Raw genomic sequence first — 26,684 nt, 5'->3', positions numbered from 1 at the left:
TTCCATTGAGGCAGAGCAAAGCGTCGCCCCAACAAAAAAAGGGTGTTAACATTTATGTAAGAAAACTACAGTTCGTTAAATACAATCCGCTCAATTTACTCCTTTTCGCTTCTTTCAATGTCTCTTTTCGAGACATAAGATTCTTACGCTGCCATTTCTACCTAGCATATGAAAGAAACGTGTCGATTTCGATAGAATGCTACACATATATACTGAAACGCGGTAGAGTAAAAGAAAACACGTTGCTATTGGGAAAAGGCACTAGGAAAAGAAAAAAGGTTAGCACTATTTATATTTGGACTACTTATGATTGACCTGCGGAGGCTTACATTTGATTGAGTAGTGATCAGCCATAAGCTCAGATAACCATTTACAAGTGTATTCATAACGGTTATTGCAGTGTTCATTATCTGTATTTAAGTGTTTGGGTGGTGTTTTGATTGATAAAGGATATTGCACCGGAAAGACTCATGGTAAAAGGCTTGCTATACATGACTCTAATTTCATCCTTCACTTATTCTAAATAACTTGTACGCCGCTTAGCATATGTTAAGGTACAAGTAAAATGTTTTGAAACGTTCCCTAATTTATACTTCACGGACCATTAGTATAAAAAATATTTACAAGTAATTTGGATTGCATGTCTTGTACATCTACTTCCTATAGTCTGTTTCTTAGTGGATATCAAACATATGTTTCGAAAATATTTCCGGATTGTTTTTTATTATTATTGTGTGTCTCACATATTTCTAAAGACAGTCCGGGTGTTGAAAATGTTACAAAAATGAAACATTTCAAAACATGTGAAAATAAAAGAAGGGGTGTGAAAATTACAAAATACTGCATTGTTTCAAAAAGTTTATAGGTTAATCATTTTTTATAACCCGAGTATCTAGATATGTGTGATAAACTCACAACTCGATCAAAACAAAATGAGCGGAAAGTATTTTTGAAACAGAAGTTCGATATATTCTACAGACTTAGTAAAATGCGGACGATCAAAGTACACGTGATATATGACAATCAAAATATTTTGTTCCAAACAGAAAACTTCTTTTGAATTGTACTTTTACTAAACAATTTGGTATACTTTCAAGAAAAAACAAAGATCTGTGAAATTTGAACAAAACTCTCCTGAGAAAGGTATCAGTCACTTAACTAGAAACTTAAAATAAAATTAAAATAAAAGGTATTAATCACTTTACTAGAAACTTGAAATAAAATTAAAATAAATTAAATATTCGTAATGCTTGCGATACACTCGTTTTGACAAACGTATGTTATCTGTTTAATATGATACGTATGACCTAAAATCATGTATCGTTATTTGTACTGTTCTGCTTAAGCATTACTTTAATATAATTTTATCAATTGTTAATTCAACGTCTTTTATCCTGTATAAAATTGTAAAATTGAGGTAAGATCCCGATACTTTTTAACTTGACCAAATGTAAAGGTCATGAAATTATTATTCAATATCGTCGATAAAGGATGTGACAATATTATTTTGAAAGTAAACCCCATTCAAGATAATGAAATTATTGTTTAATTTCATCGATACAGAACATCCTGTTATGTGAGGAGCAATGCAGCCTCCTTATTTTTGGCGGGGCAACTTTTTATTTCAACATCTGTGTGGTTCTGACGTTTGACTACCAGATGGAGTGGTGGTGTCTGAGAAAAAAAAATTACTTAAGCGGGACAAATAACTTAGTAGGGGTGGGGGCAGTTATTGGGATAAGACAGGACTGAGTACGTAAAGTTATGTTCTATATATTACCATCCAATCAAATGTTTTGCTCTCATTATACAAAGTTGAACGAAAATGCCTGAATATAATGACTGTGAAAAATACGATTGTTTGAATGTCAATTGAGAAGACAGATATACTTGCAATGAGGTCACCATTACATGTTATCTTTAATCTAACAAGGACATATCATTTAGATTTTTTAACAATTTAATAAGTACATTTAAAGCCAGTATTTTAAGGTATTATTTAAATCATGTACTAATTTCATTAATATATATGTAGTTATTGTTGGTTTAGATCAAATACATTGCTGTTAGTTGCCTTTTTACATTCCAACGATCACCAGAATATTTTTGCTGAAACTACAAAGTTATAGGACCAAACAGGTTATAGGATTTGTTTATATTTAAATGCAGACTGAATAACTTGAAAAGCCGATAGACCGTATCCAGACCTGGGTCCAGTTACAGTTATAATTTAGTTATTATAATTAATTACAGTTTTTCAATTAATTGAAAATAATAAATAATTGACACAAAAATCAATTATTAGCCCACCATCATCAGATGCTGGGCTATTCAAATCACTCTGCGTCCTTGGTCCGACGTCCGTCCTTCCGTTAACAATTTCTCGTTATCGCATCTCCTCAGAAACTACTGGGGGGATTTTGACCAAACTTTGTCAGAATGATGTATTGGTACCCTAGTTGTGTCCCCTTGAAAATCAGTCTGGTTCAACAATTTATGAGTGAGTTATGGCCCATTGTTTATTTCTATATTTTACATAGATTTATATAGGGAAAAACTTTGAAAACCTTCTTGTCCAAAACCACAGAGCCTAGGGCTTTGATATTTGGTTTGAAGCATCATCTAGTGGTCCTCTACCAAAATTATTCAAATTATTTCTCTGGGGTCAAATATGGCCCCGCCCTGGGGGTCACATGGTTTATATAGACTTATATAGGGAAAAACTTTGAATAACCTCTTGTCCAAAGCCACAGGGTCTAGGGCTTTGATATTTTGTATGTGACATCATCTAGTGGTCTTCAACTAAGATTGTTCAAATTATACCCCTAGGGTCAAATATGGCCCAGCCCTGGGGGTCATATGGTTTACATAGACTTCTTGTCCAAACCACAAAGCCTAGGGCTTTGATACTTGTAATGTAGCATCATCTAGTGGTTCTCTACCAAGTTTGTTCAAATTATGCCCCTAGGGTCAAAAATGGCCCCGCCCCGGGGGTCGCATGGTTCATATAGACTTATATAGGGAAAAGCTTTTAAAATGTTCTTGTCAATAACTACAATATTCAAATTTGGACCACATGTATATTTTTAAGTGGCAAGATGAACCTTGACATGAGTTGACCTTGATTTTGACCTAGTGACCTACTTTCACATTTCTGTAGCTACAGCCTTCAAATTTGGACCACATGTATATTTTTGAGTGGCAAGATGAACCTTGACATGAGTTGACTTTGCTTTTGACCTAGTGACCTACTTTCACATTTCTGTAGCTACAGCCTTCAAATTTGGACCACATGCATAGTTTTGTGCACTGGAAAAAAATTTGACCTTGATTTTGACCTAGTGACCTACTTTTACATTTTTCAAGCTACAGCCTTCAAATTTGGACCACATGCATAGTTTTGTGTACCGAAACAAACTTTGGCCTTTACATTGACCTAGTGACCTACTTTCACATTTTTGAAGGTACAGGCTTCAAATTTGGACCACATGCATAGTTTTGTATTCCGAAATAAAATTTGACATTGATTTTGACCTAGTGACCTACTTTTACATTTCTCAAACTACAGCCTTCAAATTTAGACCACTTGCTTAGTTTTGTGTACCGAAATGAACTTTGACCTTAAGATTGACCTAGTGACCTACTTTCACATTTCTGTAGCTACATGCTTCAAATTTAGACCACATGCATAGGATTGTGTACCGAAACAAACTTTGACCTTGACATTGACCTAGTGACCTACTTTCACATTTCTCAAGCTACAGCTTTCGAATTTGGACCACATGCACAGTGTTGTGTACGGAAATGAAATTTGACCTTGAGCTAGTCAATAAGTCTACAAATTTGGAACACTCAAAAATGGCACATTGGTGGGCGCCAAGATCACTCTGTGATCTCTTGTTTTAATTGTAATTTATTAATTAAAATCCAAACAAATGCAAAATAATTGTCAGTTAAATTCAATTACTCTTCAATTAAATGTAGCCAACTGTCACAAACATTTGGCTATTAAATATTGGCAAAAATATAGGTTATTGTGTAGTAGCTGGTATCGCCTGCGGGTATAAATCTCACACTTGCTGGTCATCTAAAGCGGTATTAATGTAATCTGGATATGTACCTGAAACTGTTTCTAGACCATTTATGAATATTAAAAAAGAGAAAAGTGGAAACTTCACAGGTCGTTCAACACGACAAAAACGAAAATGTTGCAGACTCGGTTTGATTGAATTAAAATAACTAGTAGTAGCCATTGAATTACAATAACTAGAAGTATAATTAGCATGAAGGAAGAGAATTTGATGTCATCAATTATACAGAGTGGGTAAATAAGAATTGTTCACAAGCGCTGTGTTCAATGTAGGGTATAAAAAAGACAGAGTAGGGCACTAACAGACAGTAACTTTGAAGCATTAATGTTTTTGAAATGCAGTAAGGACTTATAAACAAGCTACTGCATCATAAAACTGAGAATAGTGTTCACTGACAGACAGTAAACTTTGAGGTGTTTAGGTTTTTGAAATTCAATAAGCGCTTATAAATATGCATCATTAATATGTCTTTGATAGTAACATCATAATTCTATTTGTGAATATAGTACCAAATAATTAAATATAATTAATTATTTTCCTTAAACTAATTGAAATTAATTAATTACTTCTGTAAAAAGCAAGTAATTATAATTGTAATTTAATTGAAGCATTTCTATTTTAATTGTAATTAATTAATTACTTTTGAAAACAATTGAACCCAGGTCTGACCGTATCTGATTTCATGATTCTAAAACACTCTTACGCTAGAATGACGTCACGTTAACGTGACTTTTCAGTAACTTTGAAGCATTAATGTTTTTGAAATGCAGTAAGAGTAAGGACTTATAAACAAGCTACTGCATCATAAATCTGAGAATAGTGTTCACTGACAGACAGTAAACTTTGAGGTGTTTAGGTTTTTGAAATTCAATAAGCGCTTATAAATATGCATCATTAATATATCTTTGATAGTAACATCATAATTCTATTTGTGAATATAGTACCAAATAATTAAATATAATTAATTATTTTCCTTAAACTAATTGAAATTAATTAATTACTTCTGTAAAAAGCAAGAAATTATAATTGTAATTTAATTGAAGCATTTCTATTTTAATTGTAATTAATTAATTACTTTTGAAAATAATTGAACCCAGGTCTGACCGTATCTGATTTCAAGATTCTAAACCACTCTTACGCTAGAATGACGTCACGTTAACGTGCGGTGACGTCAATGTTTTTGTTGCGACAAAGAAAGAGCGCTACTATATTTTATCTACTGATTTAGATTAAGGGCATATTAGAATCGAAATAATTTATACCAAAACCGTGTTTTAACACTATTTATACACTCGGGCGGTAATACGTCGTACAAATAATTTCACTCGGGCTGCGCCCTCGTGAAATTATTACGCCCGACGTATAACCGCCAATCATGCATAAATAGTGTTAAAGCACTCTTTTGCTATAAATTATTTCTTAATTAGCGGCTATCACGCGACGATTACGACAACTTTTACGACAAACTACATGTGTTTGTATATGTATTCTTCTGAAAAATATTCATTAACCTGTCTCTGATCTAATGCTTAATGGTTTAATAATGCTGAAATAATGAATAAATTACCGCAGAAACGCTACAAAACTGTATTGCCTTAAAATGAAGTCATCGACGTTTTGACGTTACGTGTCATTTAACGTGCAAAATTAATAGATTTTATCTTGAAAGTACGTAATTCTGAGTAATTTCTTTTACTTCTACTATTTTTAAACTGCCATTATTTGCCGAAATATTTTTTATAAGTCCATCTCTCTGAATAATGATCAATAGCGGCTTTTATGTAGTTATATTGAAATGTTATGCGGAATGTTAGAAAATGGATGAGGGTAACTGATGATACTGAGTATATAGTTGGGTGAAAGGTTACTTATTCTGGCCATTTTCAAACAAAATTTGGGCAGTTTTATTTGTAATGTTCAATTTTCAGTAGAAAATAGTGATTTCTTGACTTAAATTAACGTTAACCATCGAAACGAATTATTTCTTCCTGATAAAATGATACGTTTAATTGTGCAAAAACAATTTTCATTATGTTACAGCACATGGCTGATATGAATGCCAATTTCGAAGAAAACATCATAGCTATCAAGATTGGCTTAAATAACAGTAGCTTTGCTTTTTCGACTCGGTTGGCACTAGGGGTAGATAGAGATATAACATTACAAACATGGAATTCCGATCGTGTGCCAGGAAAGACATTGACTTCCCCAACGGCTGTATTGTTCAATGACAATAAGGAATTCCATAGTTTTGGATACGAAGCAAGATCAGCTTATGATGGATTATTATCGGATGGGGAAGAAAAAGGCTGGTTCTACTTTACAGAATTTACGAAACAACTGATAGATCGGGAGGTACGAATTTGATATATAATTGTTTAACATTACACTTGTTCTGAAATCTAAAAATTGCAGTATATCTAAAATATCATTAAGATTATATTTACAAAATCACATCTTGAAATGGTTTGTCAAGCATTTTATAATATGCTCAAACTACGCAACCTGTTAGAAAGAGGAAGGATTTCGTTCAGAAAGAAACCCTAAATGAAGCAGTCAGGTCTGATTTCTTTAGTATACTGTTGGTGGGAAATATATATTACCAGTGGAAATTAAAAAAAAGAATTTCTGAAATCACAAAGCTAAGAGTTGGCATAAGAGAATCACTTGCTGTTGTTCGCAGATACAAAAAGATGTAGTGTTCCAGGACATTGAGGGCAAGACCATGATTGCAGAGAAAGTTTTGTCAGCTATAATCGCGTACTTCAAGGCAACATACGAGAAGTTAAGGGAGCAACGAAATACTTGTTGGATTTTTACTACACCAATGGCTATAGATAATGAATCTTACAGGAATCTTTTGATAGCAGCTGCTGTTATGGTACGTACGTATTATACATGGAACGGTTTTCAATAATTAACAAACGAGTTGTGTTTTATTAGTCAATAGTCATATAAACAATCAATAAACACTTGATTGATCCATTTAAAAGAAGACATTACATTTTGACTGGATACCTCATTATTTCCAATTAAAATCATTTTATGCCTTTTTTAGTCCCCTACTGGTTGAAAACCAGTTTTGGGGACTATAGGAATGCTCTTTTCCGTCATTCCGTCATTCCGTCTTTCCGTCATTCCGTCATTCTGTCATTCCGTCATTCCGTCATTCCGTCCGTCCGCAATTTCGTGTCCGGTCCATAACTCTGTCATCCATAAAGGGATTTTAATATTACTTGGCACAAATGTTCCCCATGATGAGACGACGTGTCATGCGCAAAACCCAGACCCCTAGCTCAAAGGTCAAGGCCACAATAGGAGGTCAAAGGTCAACAGGGCTTTTTTCCTGTCCGGTCCACAACTCTCCCATCCTTGAAGAGATTTTAGTATTACTTGGCACAAATGTTCCCCATGATGAGATGATGTGTCGTGCGCAAATCCCGGACCCCTAGCTCAAAGGTCAAGGTCACAATTGGAGGTCAAAGGTCAACAGGGCTTTTTTCCTGTCCGGTCCATAACTCTCCCATCCATGAAGAGATTTTAATATTACTTGGCACAAATGTTCCCCATGAGGAGACGACGTGTCATGCGCAAAACCTGGACCCCTAGCTTAAAGGTCAAGGTCACAATTGGAGGTCAAAGGTCAACAAGGTTTTTTTCCTGTCCGGTCCATAACTCTCCCATCTATGAAGGGATTTTAATATTACTTGGCACAAATGTACCTCATAATAAGACGATATGGCATGCACAACTTTCAGACCCCTAGCTCAAAGGTCAAGGTCACACTTAGCAGTCAAATGTTAAAATAGCATGAACAGGGTCTGTTTCGTGTCCTTTCTATCAATCTGACATTCATTAAGGGATTTTAATATTACTTAGCACAAGTGTTCCCCATGATGAGGCGACGTGTCATGCGCAAATCCCGGACCCCTAGCTCAAAGGTCAAGGTCACATTTGGGGGTCAAAGGTCAACAGAGTTTTTTTCCTGTCCCGTCCATAACTCTGCCATCCATGAAGGGATTTTAATATTACTTGGCACAAATGTTTCCCATGATGAGACGACATGTCATGCGCAACACCCAGTACCCTAGCTTAAAGGTCAAGGTCACACTTTGAGATCAAAGGTCAAGAGGATTTTTTTCCTGTCCGGTCTATAACTTTGTCATGCAAAGCAGGATTTAGATATCAGTTGGCACAAATATTCCCTGGATGAGACAACATGTCATGCGCAAGAACCAGGTCCCTAGGTCTAAGGTCAAGGTCATATTTAGAAGTCAAAGGTCAAATTCAAGAATAACTTTGTATGGAACATTTCTTCTTCATGCATGGAGGGATTTTGATGTAACTTGGACCAAATGTTCACCACCATGAGGCACCCTTGTTTTTAGAATTACATCCCTTTGTTGTTACTATAAATAGATTTTATTGTAACTTTTTTATTACTGGCAGTAGAGAAAAATCGAGACCACTTTTCTGTGGTACAGCATGCATGTTACATCCAATTTTTAGGTGTATTTTGACCTATCTCTACCTGGTAAAGAGTTTCTTGTGGACTTTATATTATATTTTTTTTTTAAAGATTAATTTCCCTTTGTTGTTACTATAAATAACTTACATGATAACATTTTTATAATCAGCCAAAAAAATTCAATATGAAAACAACTGTGGGTTTTTATATATGCACATTTTAATCCAAGTGTGTTGTTATAATGTTATAACATATTGTATATGTAGTACAATATTGTTTATACATCATTGACAGATATCAGTTCATTATGTTATACTGCAGTAGAAAAAATTAGGTGCCTTCCAGTAGGGGACTTTGTATTGCATGGCAATACTTCATTCACTTGTTACCTCTATGGTGGTCTTTATAGACAGGTTCGACTGTAATTTTGTTAATTTTGTTATAATGTTCTTGCTTCTGACACCTTACGTGTGTCTGTATCAAATGTGTTCTCCCTAATCACAAAAATAGCTAAGATCTCAATTTTAGTAATTACGATTTTAATAAAACTAAAGAAGTAATACAGTTTACTTAGGTTTTCGTTAGATGGCGACCATTATTTTGACTTCTCTAAAACGTGTAAATAAACAGCATTAATTTATTGTTCGACCTCAACTAGTATTTATAAAATAGAAAAAAGTGGAAGCTTCACAGGTCGCCCAACACGACAAAAACTAAAATGTTGCAGGCTCGGTTTGATTGAGCCTGTTCATGGACGGTAGTGGAAATGCATGCTACCGTCTACGCCCTCTAGCCCCGGGTTGAGCAGAACTCAACATTTACACATGCTAAAAGTACAAATATCAATTTATAGACATTCGCAGATGTATTCAAACGGCGGTGAACATGGAACCTTCAATGATATACGTGCTGAGGCGTATAATTCCATGAAGAGCGGCGTTTGATCCCCAGATAAAGTAAAGGGTTTGCCGCAAACGAAAAAACAATGGGCAGAACTAAGCAAACTGGAATCTCTTAATTGGTACTCCCAATTTTACTTGCTCTTTATGTAATAGGCTGGGATTGATGAAAGGCAAATTTCAATAGCCTCTGAAGCAGAAGCATATACAATGTACTGTCAATCAGTTTCCTTTGATGAGCTGAAAATAAGCAAAAAAGCCAAACATGTACAAGACGAAATTCAGAAAGCTGCCACGAAATTTGCTACAGTCGAAGTCAACGGTATGTAGTTTTACTTGAACCTTAATTTAAACTTCCGGAATGTTAATTACAGGTTAAAAATAACAGTTTGGGTAACAAATTATGTTTCGGAAGCGATGCAGAGATAAATATGCCTTTTCTCGTGAAATGTACACAGAAATACACAGAAACTGTACTTAACCGCACAAATTAAAAAAAAATATTTCTTAATAAATGCAAATAGATCTATCTCATGTTCATGAAAAGTAATTAGTTTTAACATTTTTTTGTATATGTGACACGTCTACGCGCGAATGTAGCCTTACTTGTGTCACATATTCCTAAAGTTTAGTTGATTAATAAGGATATTGAGAATGGTTTCATTTTCTTCTAAAATGAGTATGAATGAGTATATTGGGTGATTGTTATGATAATTGTTACATTTAAAAACATTTTTCAAAACTTACAAAATCTTCATTACTGCAAGAGTAATGTCCACCTCTATTGTTGTGCTCATTTCAGGTCCAAACATCTATGCCACACTTTATTTTCGGGAAGATGGAGGTGGCCTTACGGAGCTGTGCAAAGTTAGTTTCGGTGGAACCGCCCATGAATTTCTTGAAGAAGAATGTTTAGAGGTTTTTAATGCGATATGTGGAGAAACCATTTTTCAGATGTACTGTCAATTGTTTCCAAACAGTCATGATTTGATAAAATCTAAACTTCGGTCATGTGCGTACATGAAAACCATGCCTGAACGTTTTTCCATTCGCCTGCCTGTAAATCTGTCGGAATTTTATGAAAATGCAACTGGAAAATGTTTTGGAAGGACTTTAATGCTTCCCAGATTTAATGAAAAAGTGACAGTAACGACAGATAAAATAAAAATTGGAAAGAAAGCTTTACACACTCTCTTAAGACAAGGCATTAATAAAACTTTGACATGCCTAGAAGGCCTAATGAAAATGGTGGATGTACAAGAAACTAACGTTTTTTTGTTATTTGGTAGATTATCTATCACTGAGATCTTTTTAGATGCCGTGACGCAATCATATCCAATGTTTGACTTCATTGCACCGGCTGGTGACAGTTATACAGCCGTTTTGCAAGGAGCTGTCTTATATGGGAAAATGCTTGAATCCAATATACCAACCATTCGAACAAACGTCATCAAACATTTTCGAACAGGTATGAATTATAGGCTTTGACATTTTTACATTCATTTGTTTGTTTTTGTATAGTTTTAAAGGAATGAAATCTCTTGCAGAACAATATTGCTATTTTGTTGCTTTGTTTGGTGCTTCAAGTGGACATGTTAAAATCACAACAAGAAGAGTCCCAGTATCGTTCAGACACGTGACTAGTCCACCAACGTAAAAACTATTTCGCGATTATTTTCACGGGCACGAATAATTGATCTTATCGAATACCATTGTTTTCCGAAAATCCTGCTAAACCTTGTTTTGCAATTGATGATGGTAAGACGGTTTCATATTGTATAACGTTTACTCTTGTATTCTCTAATAATTGCATGACTTTACACATGGTTAAACTGAACATTAGACATTATAATAATATCAAAATGCAATAAATAAAAAAATATATTAATTTGTTTTTAGAAATTACACTTAAATTGTTTGACATTATATACGATTGAATACTAACTGAAATATTGTTATTTCTTTTAATTAGAGATCCCACGGGAACTGTTGGGCTTGAATGAAAAATCGATAGAGATTTATAAGACAGCGTTATCTGAAGGATCAGAGGCTGCACATAATATTCGTGTTATGGTAGTTGGACATTTTGGAGTTGGAAAGACAACACTTACAAAGCGAATGTTTGAAGAAAATGTTTATTTAGGCAAACAGGAAAGTACTGAAGGAATCGATGTTCATGTCAGAAAATGCAAGGTGTCTTTAGAGGATGGACGTTGGCATGTATTAGATGAAGGTTACTGATTCTGCCATCAATTATTCTGCTTTAAAAGTCTATGTGATATTTCTAAGGTATCGAGAAAGATAAAAATGTCAAATTAATAAAGTACTGGCTCACCATTAATTCCAATCACATGTATAGGTCAACATCAAATATAAAAACTACAAATTAGCAACTGTTAACTCGTTTATCATAAAAATGTTAATTTAGTATTAAGCTGCGTGTTTTGCTTACTAATATTTATATGACTTAAAATGATTCGTGTTTAGAATACAGAACAAGCGTTTAAGATATCTGACATGTTATTATAAGTAACACAGCTACGATTATATTACTACACATAATGGAAACTGATTAAATTACGAAACTTTAAAACTCATAAAATAAACTTGCACCAAAAGTCGAGTTAAATTGGAAACAAAGATGTCTTGACACTTATTTATACGCCTTTATGAAAAACGCTAACCTAGTATCTAAATTAAAACACGTATATCTACACTTTTGAAACTTACAAATTCAATTTTATGGCAAAATCGTGAGAAAATTCCAATTTTTTGAATGTTTTGGCACGTCAGATGTTGATCGAAATAACGATTTGAACCAAAAACATACTCGTACCTCTCCCTAAAATATTCTTCTTCAGCTCAAAATAGTTGTACATTTGTATATGTCGTATTTGCTATATTGAAACATGCGTTATTTTCAATTCAGATGACCGAAAAATAGACACATATAGGCGTCTAGCCAAACTTTTCAGTGCAAACTCTGCAGGACGAACAACTGAAACAGACGAACACCTGGATGATGACATAGGTAGTGTCCAACACAACAGAGACTCCTTTAACTTATCTACTTCACACGGTATGGAAAATCAAGAAGATGGGCGGAAATTGCAATCAAAACATAGCATTGACACAGTTGGAATAAAAGACACATCGCAAGGTTTGACAGTTGTTTGCTAACCATTTTCTAGTGCAATGCAAGTCAGATTTCAATTATGCTCCATTTTTCTTGTTTCGGGGGATCAAAACGCAAACAATAAATCTCTGTAAAATGCTAATATCTTTATCTGAAAGTGTGAAGCATAAGCCTGTGTCTATACCAAAATGTTGGATTTGTCTGCTGTATAAGAAATAATTACCTCTCTTTTAATCAATTTTAATATTACAAGTAGAAATAGGACTGTACGGACATTGTTTTGCAGATCTTTATTCAAAGAACCAACCTAAATCCAGACTTTCACCTTCGTCGATACAAGAAGTGTATCCTACATCTCGGAATCAGTTTCAAACATCGGACGACATATTTCGTGATTTAAAAGTAAGTTTATCCCTATATTGCATTAATGACAGCATACATAGCACACATTCATATCGGTGTTTGTGTTCTTTGCTTTCAAAGGATATTCTTATAGTTTAATCAACATTATAAATGAAACAATCAAAGGTAGAAAAAGATTCTTGATTTTCGTGAAGTAATACATTTATCTCATCTAAAGTAAATTCATCTTGGACTAAACAGTTTTCACTGGCCTTTGAAAATCAAACTTTAAACATTCTAAAATGGAATGGACTTCCTGTATACAACTCCCGAGCCGATTTCTAATTGATGTTATAGCGAGACAAGAAATAATGTGAGAAAATTTAAATGCAAATAGCAATAAATGGAACTGTCTCTAAATATTTTTGCTATTTGGCCCGCTGATTGTTCTGAAGATTGCAAGCAATACAATATTCTTAGATCATCTCCCTGAAGCTGTGTTTCGTACAAGACTTTGCTATATAGGCATGTATGACCCAAAGTTCCAGTATAGATTTCTTCTGCTTTCCGATGTGCTCTCTCCAGGACTAAGTGACAGATTAAGTAAAACAACAGCTGCATCCAGTTTTTATACCTACTGTCCACATCGCCCGCTGCCGATTGTAGCGCCCGGTGCGGATTGTAATGTCTGCGCAAAACGATAAAATACTCGTTACTTGACAGGAAAGATTAATTCTATGCAATATCTTAATCTTGCATATCTGATAATTCATGTGGGGAAGTTGGCAGTTACTTGCGAAGAACAGGTTTGTACTGGCACAGAATCCAGGAACACTGGTAAGGTTGACTGCCCGCCGTTACATGACTGAGATACTGTTGAAAAACGGCGTTAAACCCAAAACAAACAAACGTAATCTTGCGTAATAACCATGACAGATAATTCAAAATTACACACCAACTTTCCATATATTGAAAGGTAAGTATTGATAAGTACTTTATAAAATCGCCACATTAACTTGTAAAAATCAATTTAATTTGAAGCCCCATAGAAATTGTATGATTTTCAAAGTAATGGTAATTTTAGGAGATTGTCGCTCAAGCCTGGGATTTCAACAGCGGTGTTAGACCAACAGAGATGGCAGATCTGTCTGTATGGGACTTCGCTGGTCAGTTTGCATTTTACAGCACCCACCAAGTGTTTTTGTCAAGAAGAGCTATTTATCTTCTAGTCATCAACTTATCCAAGAGCATTGACGATGAAGTACCGGATAGATGTTTCATTGACTCTCAGGGCTCTAGACTTTGTCATGTTTCAGGTATTTTACATTATATTTAAGTGGAGAGGATTCAAATGCAAGCACATGTGTTGGTGTACGTGTAAAAAATCCTTATGCAACAAGAAATTTTAAGTTACCAACGTCGCCCGACTACATTTTTCACAAAACATATAGCATGTCATTACAACATCTCCAAAGTAAGAGGGCAACATATTAAATGTAATTTTACTATATATCATATAATTCATGAAGAGGTATGTAGTTTGAAAATGTCTAGAGATCTATAAGTGGTGAATGCTTTTAAATGCTAATATCTGTATTTTACAGATTTAATGTGATTTTATTTTTAAATTGGTAAGAAAACAAGAAATAAAACTGTAATGAAATATTATATCATATTAAATGAGGTAACTAATAAATAAATGAAACGCATGGCATTAACATATTTTTGAAGTATACATCAGTGAAAATTAACATCAGTGTTGGTCGATGCAGATCTGCACTGCATTCATTGGGTTTGCATTCTGGAAATCTACAAATGTTAATAGCTTTTATTTATCGACCAATACCAATCATCTACTTTAAAGAAAATATCGTTTTAAGATGATGAAAAAAAACACATGTATTGTACCTTGTAATAATATAGAAATAATTTCATGTACCAACCGAACAAAAGAAAGCTAACTAGGGTGCGAGTGACCTTGACATTTGCACATGACACAGTTCTTGTAACAGTGAGTATTCATGTCTAGTAATTTGAATATACATCCATGCATTAAAAGGTTACACAACGGGCAAAAAATATACAAAAATGTTTAATCTCCAAGTGTGACCTTGACCTTGAACTAAAGGCCTGAGTCTTACATGCGACAAAGTTAATTTTGTTATGGTGACTGTTTGTGCCAAGTTACTTGAATATCCTTCCATGCAAAGTAAAGTTGTTAATAAGACCAAAAAGTAATGACCTATATTCTTTTACCTCTAAGCGTCACCTTGACCTTTGAAACAGGAACAGGGCCTTGCAGGTGACATGCCGTCTCATTTTAGGCAACATGTAAGCAAAGTCATTTTAAAATGCACTGGTGAGTGGCAAAGTTATGGAACTGATACCAAACAGACCCTATTGACCTTTGAACTCTAAGTGTGATCTTGACCTTGGAGCTAGTGGTGTCATTATGGGGAACATTTGTGTCAGTTAATTTTAAATTTCCATGATGAATGTTAGAGTTAAGGACCCGACTTGAAACTGATGCTCTAAACCTGTGACACCGATCTTGACCTTGGAGCTAGGGATCTGGGTCTTACTCCTGGCAGTTATGGACCGGACACGTAGTTTGATGGACGAACAGACGGACGAATGGATGGAAGGACGGACGGACGCAGACCAATTCTATGGCCCTTTTTTTCTTTGAAAACTGCGGGGGACAATTATGTATTTTTTTGCAATGTACGCTATAATTTAAGCACATTTCTCGAGAAGAAAGATTCAATAAACAGAATAGACGAATTTGCCTAAATAGGAATGATTTTGTTTCCAAATTAAGGTTAAAGTGGACACGAACGTTATCATATTAAGCCGTGTTATGACTTCTTGTCCTTTTTCTTGTCCAGTGGTACATTTAGAAGTTATGGTTTCTAAAATATCAGTAAGCTATAGAAATCCTAAAAAAAGTTAAAATTACATTTTTCAGACAGACATGTTCTGTTGAACATTTGTCTACTCGGATATCCGGAAACAATCTTACGATTATGAGATGAACCTTGAAATGATTTAAGTAAATCAGTCATGGAAAAAGGCGGCACAGTATTTCAAGTCCACATTATTTTATGTTTTTAGCTACTATTACTTCAAATAGACATTCAGAATTAACATAGCAGCTTTTTTCCAGATGACAACTTTATTAATTATCAGTAATTTCAGTACTGTTTTATATTAAGAGTATGACAGTGAATTATCTTGCAATTCCGTTATAAAAAGTAAGGGTAGATTTCCTAGAAGCATAGGGCACAGCACACACAGCCAGATTCACACATTAGGTAGGTCCGCCACATATAGAAACTGTAGTGGAAAGATACCGCAGACAGATTCACACATTACTAGGTAGGTCCGCCACATATAGAAACTGTAGTGTAAAGATACAGCAGACAGATTCACACATTACTAGATAGGTCCGCCACATATAGAAACTGTAGTGGAAAGATACAGCAGACAGATTCACACATTACTAGGTAGGTCCGCCACATATAGAAACTGTAGTGAAAAGATACAGCAGACAGATTCACACATTATAGGTAGTCCGCACATATAGAAACTGTAGTGGAAAGATACAGCAGACAGATTCACACATTACTAGATAGGTCCGCCACATATAGAAACTGTAGTGGAAAGATACAGCAGACAGATTCACACATTACTAGGTAGGTCCGCCACATATAGAAACTGTAGTGGAAAGATACAGCAGACAGATTCACACATTACTAGGTAGGTCCGCCACATATAGAAGCTGTAGTGGAAAGATACAGCAGACGGATTCATTCAAATATCCATCAAAATATTTAGTGCATTATAATTATATGAAAAACTATACATGGTGTTGGGGGGAAGGAAAAATCGGGACTGGGTGTTGTTCCAAAAGCGACACACACTCCAAAAGCTATAACAGGACATGCACGGACACGAACAAACTCAACACATGCGCGCGCACACACGCACACACAAAGTAAAACATTCAGACAGCGAGGTCAAAACGATCAGACAGTGAGGTGGCACTGCCCCGAGGCGTAAAAGTTGGATGAGGGGCGGGAGGATCGAAGGGAAGTAATACCACTGATGTACGTACCATACTCATTACATAACATATATAATACGTAACGGACAAAAGCATGTTGAAAACTGCATTTGAACGGGCAGCAATCTATATGAAGGAAACGAGCTTAGGGCATGCCAACCTCGCAATTACCATAAAGCCTATAACAAATAAAACTTAAATAAAGTAAATTTTCAAGAGTTTGACCGATAATAATATATACACTATAACTGCTTTTTGAAGCAAAAGTAATGTGTTCTTGTTTTAGACTTTGTAGAGTTCTGGTTGAACTCTATTCATGAATATTGCGGAGGAACAGAATCTGAGAACACTCCTGTCATTCTAGTTGGGACATTTGCTGATAAGATAGATCAGGTTTGTAGGATAATAAAATTAAGAGCTGGTTACGGTGGTGAGTAATGAATCTATAGTTTCACGTTTGTGTTTGACGTATTATGTTGTGGCAGTTGGGCTGCCAAAGTTATCCTTACCACCGCAGAATCACCCAGTGTCGCTTTCTCGAACTTATGGATACAGGTGGAGATCATGAAAGCTGATTTTACTACACTTATGACCGCTCATAGTTGAACCAGCTTCTGCATATCCTTTACGAAGAGTTTGTCTTCAAATTTATCAAACACATTACAATTACAATGTTGAATGATAGTTTTTCTTCTAATCTAAACATATTAGTTATGAAACTGTTTTGATTGTTTATAACGTTTTTTCAATTAATTTATGTTGCTTTGAATAAAAAAAATATACAGTATTTTGTATAAATGTTGATGCATGCTATTTTATCTAATGAAGAGCAGAATAATATTTTTTGAACATTTCACAGCAATTTACAAAATTTTGAATGTCATACAATGTACAACCATGTCGTGTGTCACACTGAAAATAAGTTTATACAAATCTAGGCAAGAAGGCAGGAACTTGCAAAGTCTTACTTTAGAAAGTTAAGACGTAAGCTGGCAAAAACTGAGACGTTTGAACATCTCGCAGAGGAGATCATCATTGACAATAGTACCGTTGATCCAAACATTGACGCATTAAAAACGACAATTTGGAAACTAGCGTCCAAACAAAGCTACTGGGGAGAGCAAAAGCCAGCTAACTATATCATCTTAGAGAAAACTTTGATGAAACTTCGGAATGAAGGACTAAAGGTCGTTTTTTTTTAAAAGATAAAAAGAATCTGTTTACTGCTGTGAATATGTAATTGTTGGTTTATGAAACCAGTTACCACACTGAAGAAATACTAGCTTAAACATAGTTTGAAGTAAGCCACCACAATCATTTCAGTACTCCATTTTAGCAAGAAACTGTTAAAAATGTGCCTGTGAAAAAACTGTAGAATACCGATAGTTTAATTGTAATTGGAATTTTACACACCACCCCATCAGTTACTTTATCTAAAGTTAGTTTATGCAAGACTTTGTAATTAAGATTTGAAATTAAAAAGTTGTCCTATACGTAAGTTTTGTAAACATTTAATTTCTAATATGAGAAATTAAAGTAGAGCGTTTTGCAACGTTTTCATTTTGTATAAGCATTCTTGCTGTATAAAAGTGGATTTTAAAAATCATTAAAACTGAACAAAACAATTCATATCATATATTTTGTAATTTTGATTATTCTAACTAGCAGACTTGTTAATAAAAATGTTATATTTATAAAGGTCCTCCTAAAGAAGGATTTGAGAGAAATCAACAAAGCAATGCCTGTCCCAATTGCTTCAGATGAAGGTCTTGACGTGTTTCTGAATTTTCAACACGAAACCGGTTACCTTCTTTATTTCAAGTATGTTAAAGATGTTTTTAGATATATATAATGGTATTTATTACTTCTGTCTTTAACACAATCGTATACATGAGAGATTTTCGACATAGTTTCTTTAAAGACCCACCACAGAATAAATGTTTTCTTTTGTGTTTCCATGATGGTAATTATACGTGATTTGCTTCAAAAATAGAGAAATACAGGTATCTAGTAATAAACTGACAGTGGCATATATTAGGCCAAGACAATTGTTTTAATATCTAAACATTCTGTTGAATTAATAGTGCACAGTACTTGATATATTTAGTTAAGTCCACTCTTTGTTTCTGCAGTGTCAGTTATTTATCTATAATTTTGAATCGACCTTGAAAAGAGATTGGCTGAGGAATTCAGCAGATGAAGTTGTGAAAACACATTAATTCAAGAAGGGCCTAATTGTCCATCTGTCATCTTGGAGTATAGCTGCATTATACCTGTATTATTTTTTATGAAGTTTATATGGGGAGATATAGATCACCATGTTGTGGTGAGTTTTTAAATGGGACTTTTTGTTTTGTATTAGGTTCTCAGTTATATGTCAAAAGGAAATAGACAGATTGCGTGATCATTTTTAAATTGTTTTAGCGAACGTGATTAAAAACTATTCGAGTATCAGTTTTACATATATTGTGTACATAAAAATACAACGTTCGTTTTTCAGTGACACGCTCTTGAAAGATTACGTTTTACTGGAGCCACAATGGTTGGTAGATGCTTTCAAGTGTCTAATTACTGCTGATACATTCTGCAAAAAGAGAGTTATGTATAACAAATGGTTGGAGTTTAATGAAAAAGCAATTCTCACCAGGGAATTAATCGGTGAGAATTTATAATTATGTCAGTCTCATTTTTGTGACCCACCCCACAAAAAGTTTTTTGTGTTTATTCGTTTTGTGGAGGGCCTCTTAATTTACCTTTGCCCAATGTCTGTCCGTCTGTTCGTCCATCCGTCCGACAAAATATGTGTCACGCGTATCTCAAGAAGTATAAAGTCATAGAATATTACAGGAATGTTATTCAGCATCTTGAATTCAGAATTTCACTTAGTAAGACTAAAGTTATGGGCACTGACCAAGTCAAAAATATGTATGAAGGACCCAAGTGTGTGTGTGTGTCTCGCATATCTCCAAAAGTGTTTGACCTAGAGCCATACAATTCTTTGCGAATGTTATTCAGCATTTAAGGCTGAACTTGTTCTCAGGTTCTCAGAGGTCATCTCATGAAGCCAAAAACGTGCGTGTGTGCTTACATGCAAAACTTAAACAAAATTTTCTGAGTTAAAAAGGAGCATGGTTTTGACAAACGAAAAGCTGTGTAACTTGCCATGTAAGGTCATCGTATGATGCTAAAGATATGTGGGATGTTTGAAAGCATTTGACCTGAGCAGTAGTTTCTAAGCATCTTAGTCACATGCAGAACTTTACCCTGAAATCTAAGTTAAAACTGGGGCATACATCTGACAAAGTAAAGGCTACTCATGATGTTAAAGACATGCGTGAAGTTTGAAAGCATTTGTCATAGTAGTTTCTGAGAAACTTGCTTACATGCAAAACTTTAACCTGAAATTCTGTGTTAAAAGGAACAAAATATGTTATCTTGTTTTCAAAAAAAAATCCCCAAAAGCCAGTAGAGTCCCAAACTTGCAAGAAAGGTTATAAAACAGGGCAAGTTTGTTAAAGCCTTTTGGCCAATACGTCTCCTAGTATGCCCGTATCGCTTTAACGCACACCAACTCTGAAAATAGCCCCTTACAGGCGCGCAGCTAGGGCCTTTTTTTATAGTACGCAGAGGTTGTGTTAGGGGCTCGGGGTAATCTTCCCTTTATTGTTTTTAAAGTGATGACGGCAAATGATACGTTCTGGTATACATTAAAAGCAAAGTCAATGACTAGAAACCTTATTTTTTCTTGGTAAGAATTTATACAAAATATGTTATTTTACTAGATATGCACGTATATAAAATTATATGTAGCAGATCTGCATGTAGGCCAAAGTGAAATTGTTTAGTGGATTTTTCCCTATTTACAGTAGTAGTGGACATATTTTAGAAAAAATCTTCTTGTTCATCACTATACACGACATTTTAACTAGACCTCTAACATTTTTATGAATTAATTAAAATCTATGAAGCGTTAGACAGTTGATTAACATTGTGTAAATAGAATTTCACCTAAACAAATTTAACAATGGTAAAATCTAATATCCGTAACAAGACCCGTGCAGCCCAAATTAGCAAAATACTGGTTAGAATTGTACGTTGTGTTAACACTATATCGTTTAATGGTGTGTATGACCGCCAATACATCTAATTACATAAACAATCTTTGTAACATAAAATTTATGTAACGCCTGATGAATCTTTGGTCAATGTTGGGTCCATTCTGAGCACACGGTCTAACCGCCTTATACAGAAATTATAGAAGTTGCGTGGTGGCCAGACATTCGTGCAAAAACAAGACCTATTTTAAATCACTTTTTCTGACAAACATGAGCAAACATGTCTGGATCATTTTAAGATTTTGCTCTTGCCTTTGAAGCAGCATTGTTGTTTTTTTAAATTTCTAGTGTGTTTGGCTTACAGAGCAACACAGTATAAGTAAAACGTGATTTGGCGTAACAATATCGCAGTGTGACCCGTACGCAATAACTTATTTTGATATCATGCATGTAAAACATTTATTCAAAACAGATTGTTGTTCTTTTGTTACAAACTAATAATTGAATTTATTATTCAAGAGATATTTGAAATATAAAAGAGTCTAGTGTATATATGATGGCTTTAAAAAGACTTCTGCCATAACTTCGAACTGTTTCATTATTTAGAAAAGTAATGAATCTTTTTCAAATGTACTAAAAACTGATACTTTGCATAATGTTTATTATTCTATTACTTGTTTAATTAAGGGAAACATTCCGGCTTTGGACAGCGACGTCTTCACGACGTCAACTTCAATAACTGTCTTTTTCCTTGTCATTTTTTTTTCAACTAAAACAATATTCTTCAAAATTATTTTTAAAAAAACAACAGAATACGTTCTGGAGGATCGAAATTTTAATTTTCAGTCAGCTTATTCAAAGCCTGTTAACGCAAAAATACATTTAATTGATGAATGTAAATATTAGACATTTATGCATTCTTTTCCCTGGAAACCATAAAACAAAACATGTATTAGTGCATATAATGCCTTATCAAATTATTTGAATTATGGATATTAAATGATTACGCTCAAGTTCAAGATAGATCTATAATAAGAAGTATTGTCCTTTTAAATAATTTTAGATAAAAAAACCTGATTTTTTAGATATTTAGTTATGAATATAATATTATGTATACTTCAAACAAAAAGTTGCATACGAACTTCGGTATGAATAAGCAATCTCTGCTTATGAAATTATCTCCGTTGCATAATACAGACACCTTAATGTAATCAAAAAAGATACAATGCTTTAAATTAGCTATTCTGCAAAATTATGCCCTTTTTAACATTGAACTGTTGTGACAATTTAGCATGTAAGCATATTTTTAACTATAACTACTCGACCAAATGTTTTCAAATTCTTCAGTCATCTTTGCCATCATTAGATGAACCCACAGCGCAGGTTAAAGAAGTTTGGGTTATATTTTGGCAGAGTTGTGCCCTTTTTCACTTAGAAATTTTGGTATAGGCTTTACATGTAAATAGGTTTCGCATGAACTATTCGACTGAATGATTCCAAACTACGTTCTTGGCATCATGAAATGACCATTCTGAACCATATCTCAGAGATACAGTTTACAAATTATGCTATGTTTCAATTTGTACGTAAGCTATCATAATACCGCAAAATTTGAGCGCGCTTTAATTAGACTGGTCTTGTTAATAATGAAATAAAGAAGTTGCAAGTCAATTTTGTTCCGCAGGACCTAACAAATGAAACAAGTAAACATTTCTCTCTATACAGTAATTTCAGGTGAACATTGACATTGTTTTCAGAGAGAAATCAGTTTTGTGACATATTGTTATACGGCATCGGCCAGAACGTAAGTTCCGGAATTTTCTAAAAGGTTTTTTGAAATTCCGTTACATTCAACTTTTAAAAAAGGGTTAAAAGCGAATTGGTAGAAAGTTTTGATCTTTCATTAATGTTTTGCCTGTGGATGCTTACAGATTTCAAGTGAAAAACCTTTCTTGTCCGATATAGATTGTAAAACGATAAACTGTTTACATAATACGTTTATTCTTTAAATATGAAAGATCGGTAATAAGGCAAGAAGATCGAACAGTGTAATACTGTACCAAAGGGATACTTCATTCAGTTAATAAGGTGAAATATATTCTTCGGTGAGGAAATCTGAGGTAAAAACTTATTTATTTGATGTTCTGAAGTACACATGGCGGCTTAACATTTGAGAAAAAGCAATGCACGTATTTTCGCATTAGAATGCATAATGACATTTTCTTTGAAAAATAACAGTTGTATTAACTGTTTTGGTACTTCTTTGATTTATTTCGTGGCAATTTGAGTTGCCTACGATACCAAAATCTTCTACCGAAAATTTCCATTCCTTTTCTGTCAATGTACTGCCGACACAGGCTTCATTGTAGATTTGCAAACTTCTAGATGTAACATTTCATTGACAACTTTTATTTAATTTGTTGTTTGTGTTCTTGCATTTCCCAAGCCGTTTAGAGGAACTTTTTAACAGGAATTTCTAACTTCAAGTTGCGGAATATCCTTCAGCTGTCTGTTTGGTTCTAGGCGCTAACAAATTTTGAACAAATTGCATATCGGCCCAAACCGTTTATAAGAAGTTAGAAATGTCGACTTTAAGTTTGTTTGACTAATGTACAGTTATAAGGTTTCACATTGATTGAAAATAAAAGACAACTTTTCTGATTTATGAGATTTTGAAAAATGTAAGTTCATAACTTTTGATTTATTATAGATATGGCCTGGGGAGAAGCTGATGACAGTTTTTCTAAGCACAAAGTTGTTCTGCTTTTATTCATGGAAAAGTTGGGGCTTATTGCGAAACCCTTGGATGATACAGAAAGCTGTTCCTTTCAAACGGTTAGTAAAGGAAGGAGTTTTATATTAATAAAATATTTGTATTTTTGCGCATCTTAACACGACTGTTTTCTTGTAATTGCCTTTCATTTACAATACCCTTAAAGTTAGTAATGTTTAAAATGCTGAAATTCCTATGACCGTTGACCCTAATCTAATCAATACAACGTTCTTTTTGTATTACAGAAAGAAGAACATTATTTTGCCCCATGTGTTCTTAAACAGGGGCCACCTTTAGACATTATCGAAACAAAGAATACTAGTGTAAGCACTTCGACATCCAGGATATGTTTTACAACATCTTCAAGATTTATCCCATCCGCTGTATTCAACAAACTTCTGGCAGCTTGTCTGGCTAAGTGGCAGCTAGTCCAGCAGAATGAAATACCCTTGATATTTTGTGGATGTGGAGTTTTCAAAATAGATGAGACACACTTCATGTATGTCCACTTTTTTGATAACATAATTCAAATGTGGATCACACGATTTAGTCAAAGGAATCCATATCCAGAAAGCAAAATCTGCGAAGAAGTGAAGAAGTTTGTTACCTCATATCTGAGAACAAATGCAAGGATGGCCAGCAAAATGGATGTGTTTGTCAAATGTCCAAATGAGCAACCGCTCTCAAATAAAGCACTTTTCAGAAGTAAAGAGTTGTTGGAGAAACCAGAAGTTGTATGCTCCTTCCACGGCGAGCCTCATTCAGTAATATCAAGTGATATAACGAGGTACTGGTATGGGAATAAACACGTGTATGGTATGTAGATACGTATATATGTAGATCATAGAACGAAAACAATACTTTTCATAACGGTAACCTATGAAATACAGTAACCCTTCACATGTATTGAGTGTACAACTTTTCTTAGTACAAGTATATTTTTTATATAATAAATACGTAGTATATCAAGCTGGTTTTAAACATATTGATCAATAAAACGTAAGAACATTTTAATGACTTGAACCATTTTAACAGTAAATGTCCACTTACGTAAGCAAAATATATACACAACTGTTATATACGGACACGTTTGGATCATCAAAAGGTTTATAAATCTGAAAACATTTTTTCATTGAGTTTTATATTTAGCAATATTTTACAACCCTTTCTACTTTAAAAATATTCTTTAACAATATTCATGTGCTTACGAGAGCGATCTTTCCTCTACTTAAAATGGGAAGTATGAAATATTAGCAATTTTTGTTATTTCTAGGAAATGCTGCTGACGGCCGTATTGAAATAGATGCGCTTGATCGACTTCTAACTGACAAGGAAATAAATCGCATAGCTCATAAAATTGGAAAGGACTACCAATCCCTAGGTCGAGAACTTGGCTTAACACAAACTGAAATAGACCATTTAGAGATGGATTATGGAACTTCGCTGAACAGGATAAATGGTATGCTTATCAAATGGCGTTCAAAAGCTGGTGAAAACGCAACAATTCAAAACCTTAAACAGGCAATGTATGCTTTAGGGATGGCAGACATTTTCTACGTTTGTGCATCAACACCCTGATAAAATTACAGGCTGCCAAAGCTGTCTGTTTACAAATTAAGACGGTATGATTAAAAGCAAAAGATGCCATTGGGGGAATAACTGATGGAAATTAAACGCAGACTTAAAGGATTATTCAGTCCTTATCGTGTACTATTGTGTTATGTGTTAAATGCTACGGATCGTCAACCTGAGGTAAAAGAAAGTTTATTGCACTGTGACCGCTGGTACACTCAATACCAGCTGACAATAGCAGTCTTTTTAGTCATGTGTCTCCGTTTGTCAAAATCAAATTGTGTACGATTTTTGTGCTTATGTTCATTTATGGACAGAAATCATTTTAGATGCTTTAATCATTATGTAAAGATAGCTGGATATAATCAAAGGCTTTAGAAGACTGATGGAAGCGGGTTTCCTGTTATATTTCATTGTTAATGTTACTTGTTGACACGTCGGACGAAGCAGAGAATGACTACATTTACAGATTGTTTGTTAACAAATACAATTGCGTTAAACCTTTCAGAGGACCTGTTTTATCTCAAGAAAAGAAACAAAACAGATTAAACGTTTGAGATAAAAATAGCATCTAATTATCCGCCGCAAATGTATGAAAATAATTCTTACATGTATATTTTGTGCTATTAATACCACACTAATGAATAAATACTGTATCATCAAATTACATTAAGTAACACATCGAACACCAAAAGTTAATATATTACCATAAAACATCAACAAGCTCAATATAAACACATCTATTGATAAATCAGTTCGCAGACATGGCATTTTAAATAAAAGTAGTAAAATCAATATAGAAGATTCAGGCCTAGTTCAACCATAACAAATAAACCTGTCTGTATTGATCTACCAAACCGAAACTTTATTAACAATATAACTGAAGACCATATTCCACACAAAATAGTAACAATAAGACAGTCATCACCACCATGGATCCACAATGAGATAAGAAAACAAATCAGATAACGCAAGAGAGCATAAACAAAAGCAAAAATATCACAAAACCCACAATACTGGCAAACATACAAACAAATCAGAAACAAAACAACAAAACAACAACTCTCCTAAGACATGCCAGACAAAACTTACCTGTAAACTCGCAGATAAACTGAAAACAGAGGGGCTAACTCCAACAGACTTCTGGAAAACTCTCAAACTGGAAAAGTATCTTCCCAGTGGAAACTAGCACACGTATGTGCAGTCTTTAAGAAAAATGACCCTATCATAGTTTCTAATTACAGACCAATTTCTCTTCTAAGCACTATCAGCATAGCTCTTG

The 26,684-nt window shown here is 34.2% G+C and overlaps 1 protein-coding gene across 1 annotated transcript; it reads left to right on the top strand.

Moving 5' to 3' along the window:
- Nucleotides 1-326: 326 nt before the first annotated feature.
- Nucleotides 327-26,450, top strand: LOC123536268 (uncharacterized). Its single transcript, XM_045319282.2, has 16 exons — nt 327-473; nt 6,132-6,446; nt 6,775-6,972; nt 9,615-9,780; nt 10,261-10,926; nt 11,431-11,691; nt 12,388-12,618; nt 12,881-12,996; nt 14,021-14,252; nt 17,289-17,395; nt 17,941-18,189; nt 18,702-18,823; nt 19,503-19,660; nt 23,768-23,892; nt 24,076-24,646; nt 25,104-26,450. The coding sequence occupies exons 1-16, from the start codon at nt 471-473 to the stop codon at nt 25,406-25,408; spliced, it is 3,825 nt and encodes a 1,274-aa protein (XP_045175217.2). The 5' UTR covers nt 327-470; the 3' UTR covers nt 25,409-26,450.
- Nucleotides 26,451-26,684: the final 234 nt, after the last annotated feature.

Source organism: Mercenaria mercenaria, chromosome 17, assembly GCF_021730395.1.
Source record: "Mercenaria mercenaria strain notata chromosome 17, MADL_Memer_1, whole genome shotgun sequence".
NCBI lineage: Eukaryota > Metazoa > Mollusca > Bivalvia > Venerida > Veneridae > Mercenaria > Mercenaria mercenaria.
The sequence above is the reverse complement of the archived record's forward strand: the minus strand, read 5'-3'. Positions and strand labels throughout refer to the sequence as shown.

Bases quoted from the DNA above. Each gene is read 5' to 3' on its own strand.
- LOC123536268 (XM_045319282.2), top strand. The intron at 6,973-9,614 runs GTACGTACGTAT...TTTATGTAATAG, and splicing joins TGATAGCAGCTGCTGTTATG to GCTGGGATTGATGAAAGGCA. The intron at 11,692-12,387 runs GTTACTGATTCT...TTTTCAATTCAG, and splicing joins TTGGCATGTATTAGATGAAG to ATGACCGAAAAATAGACACA.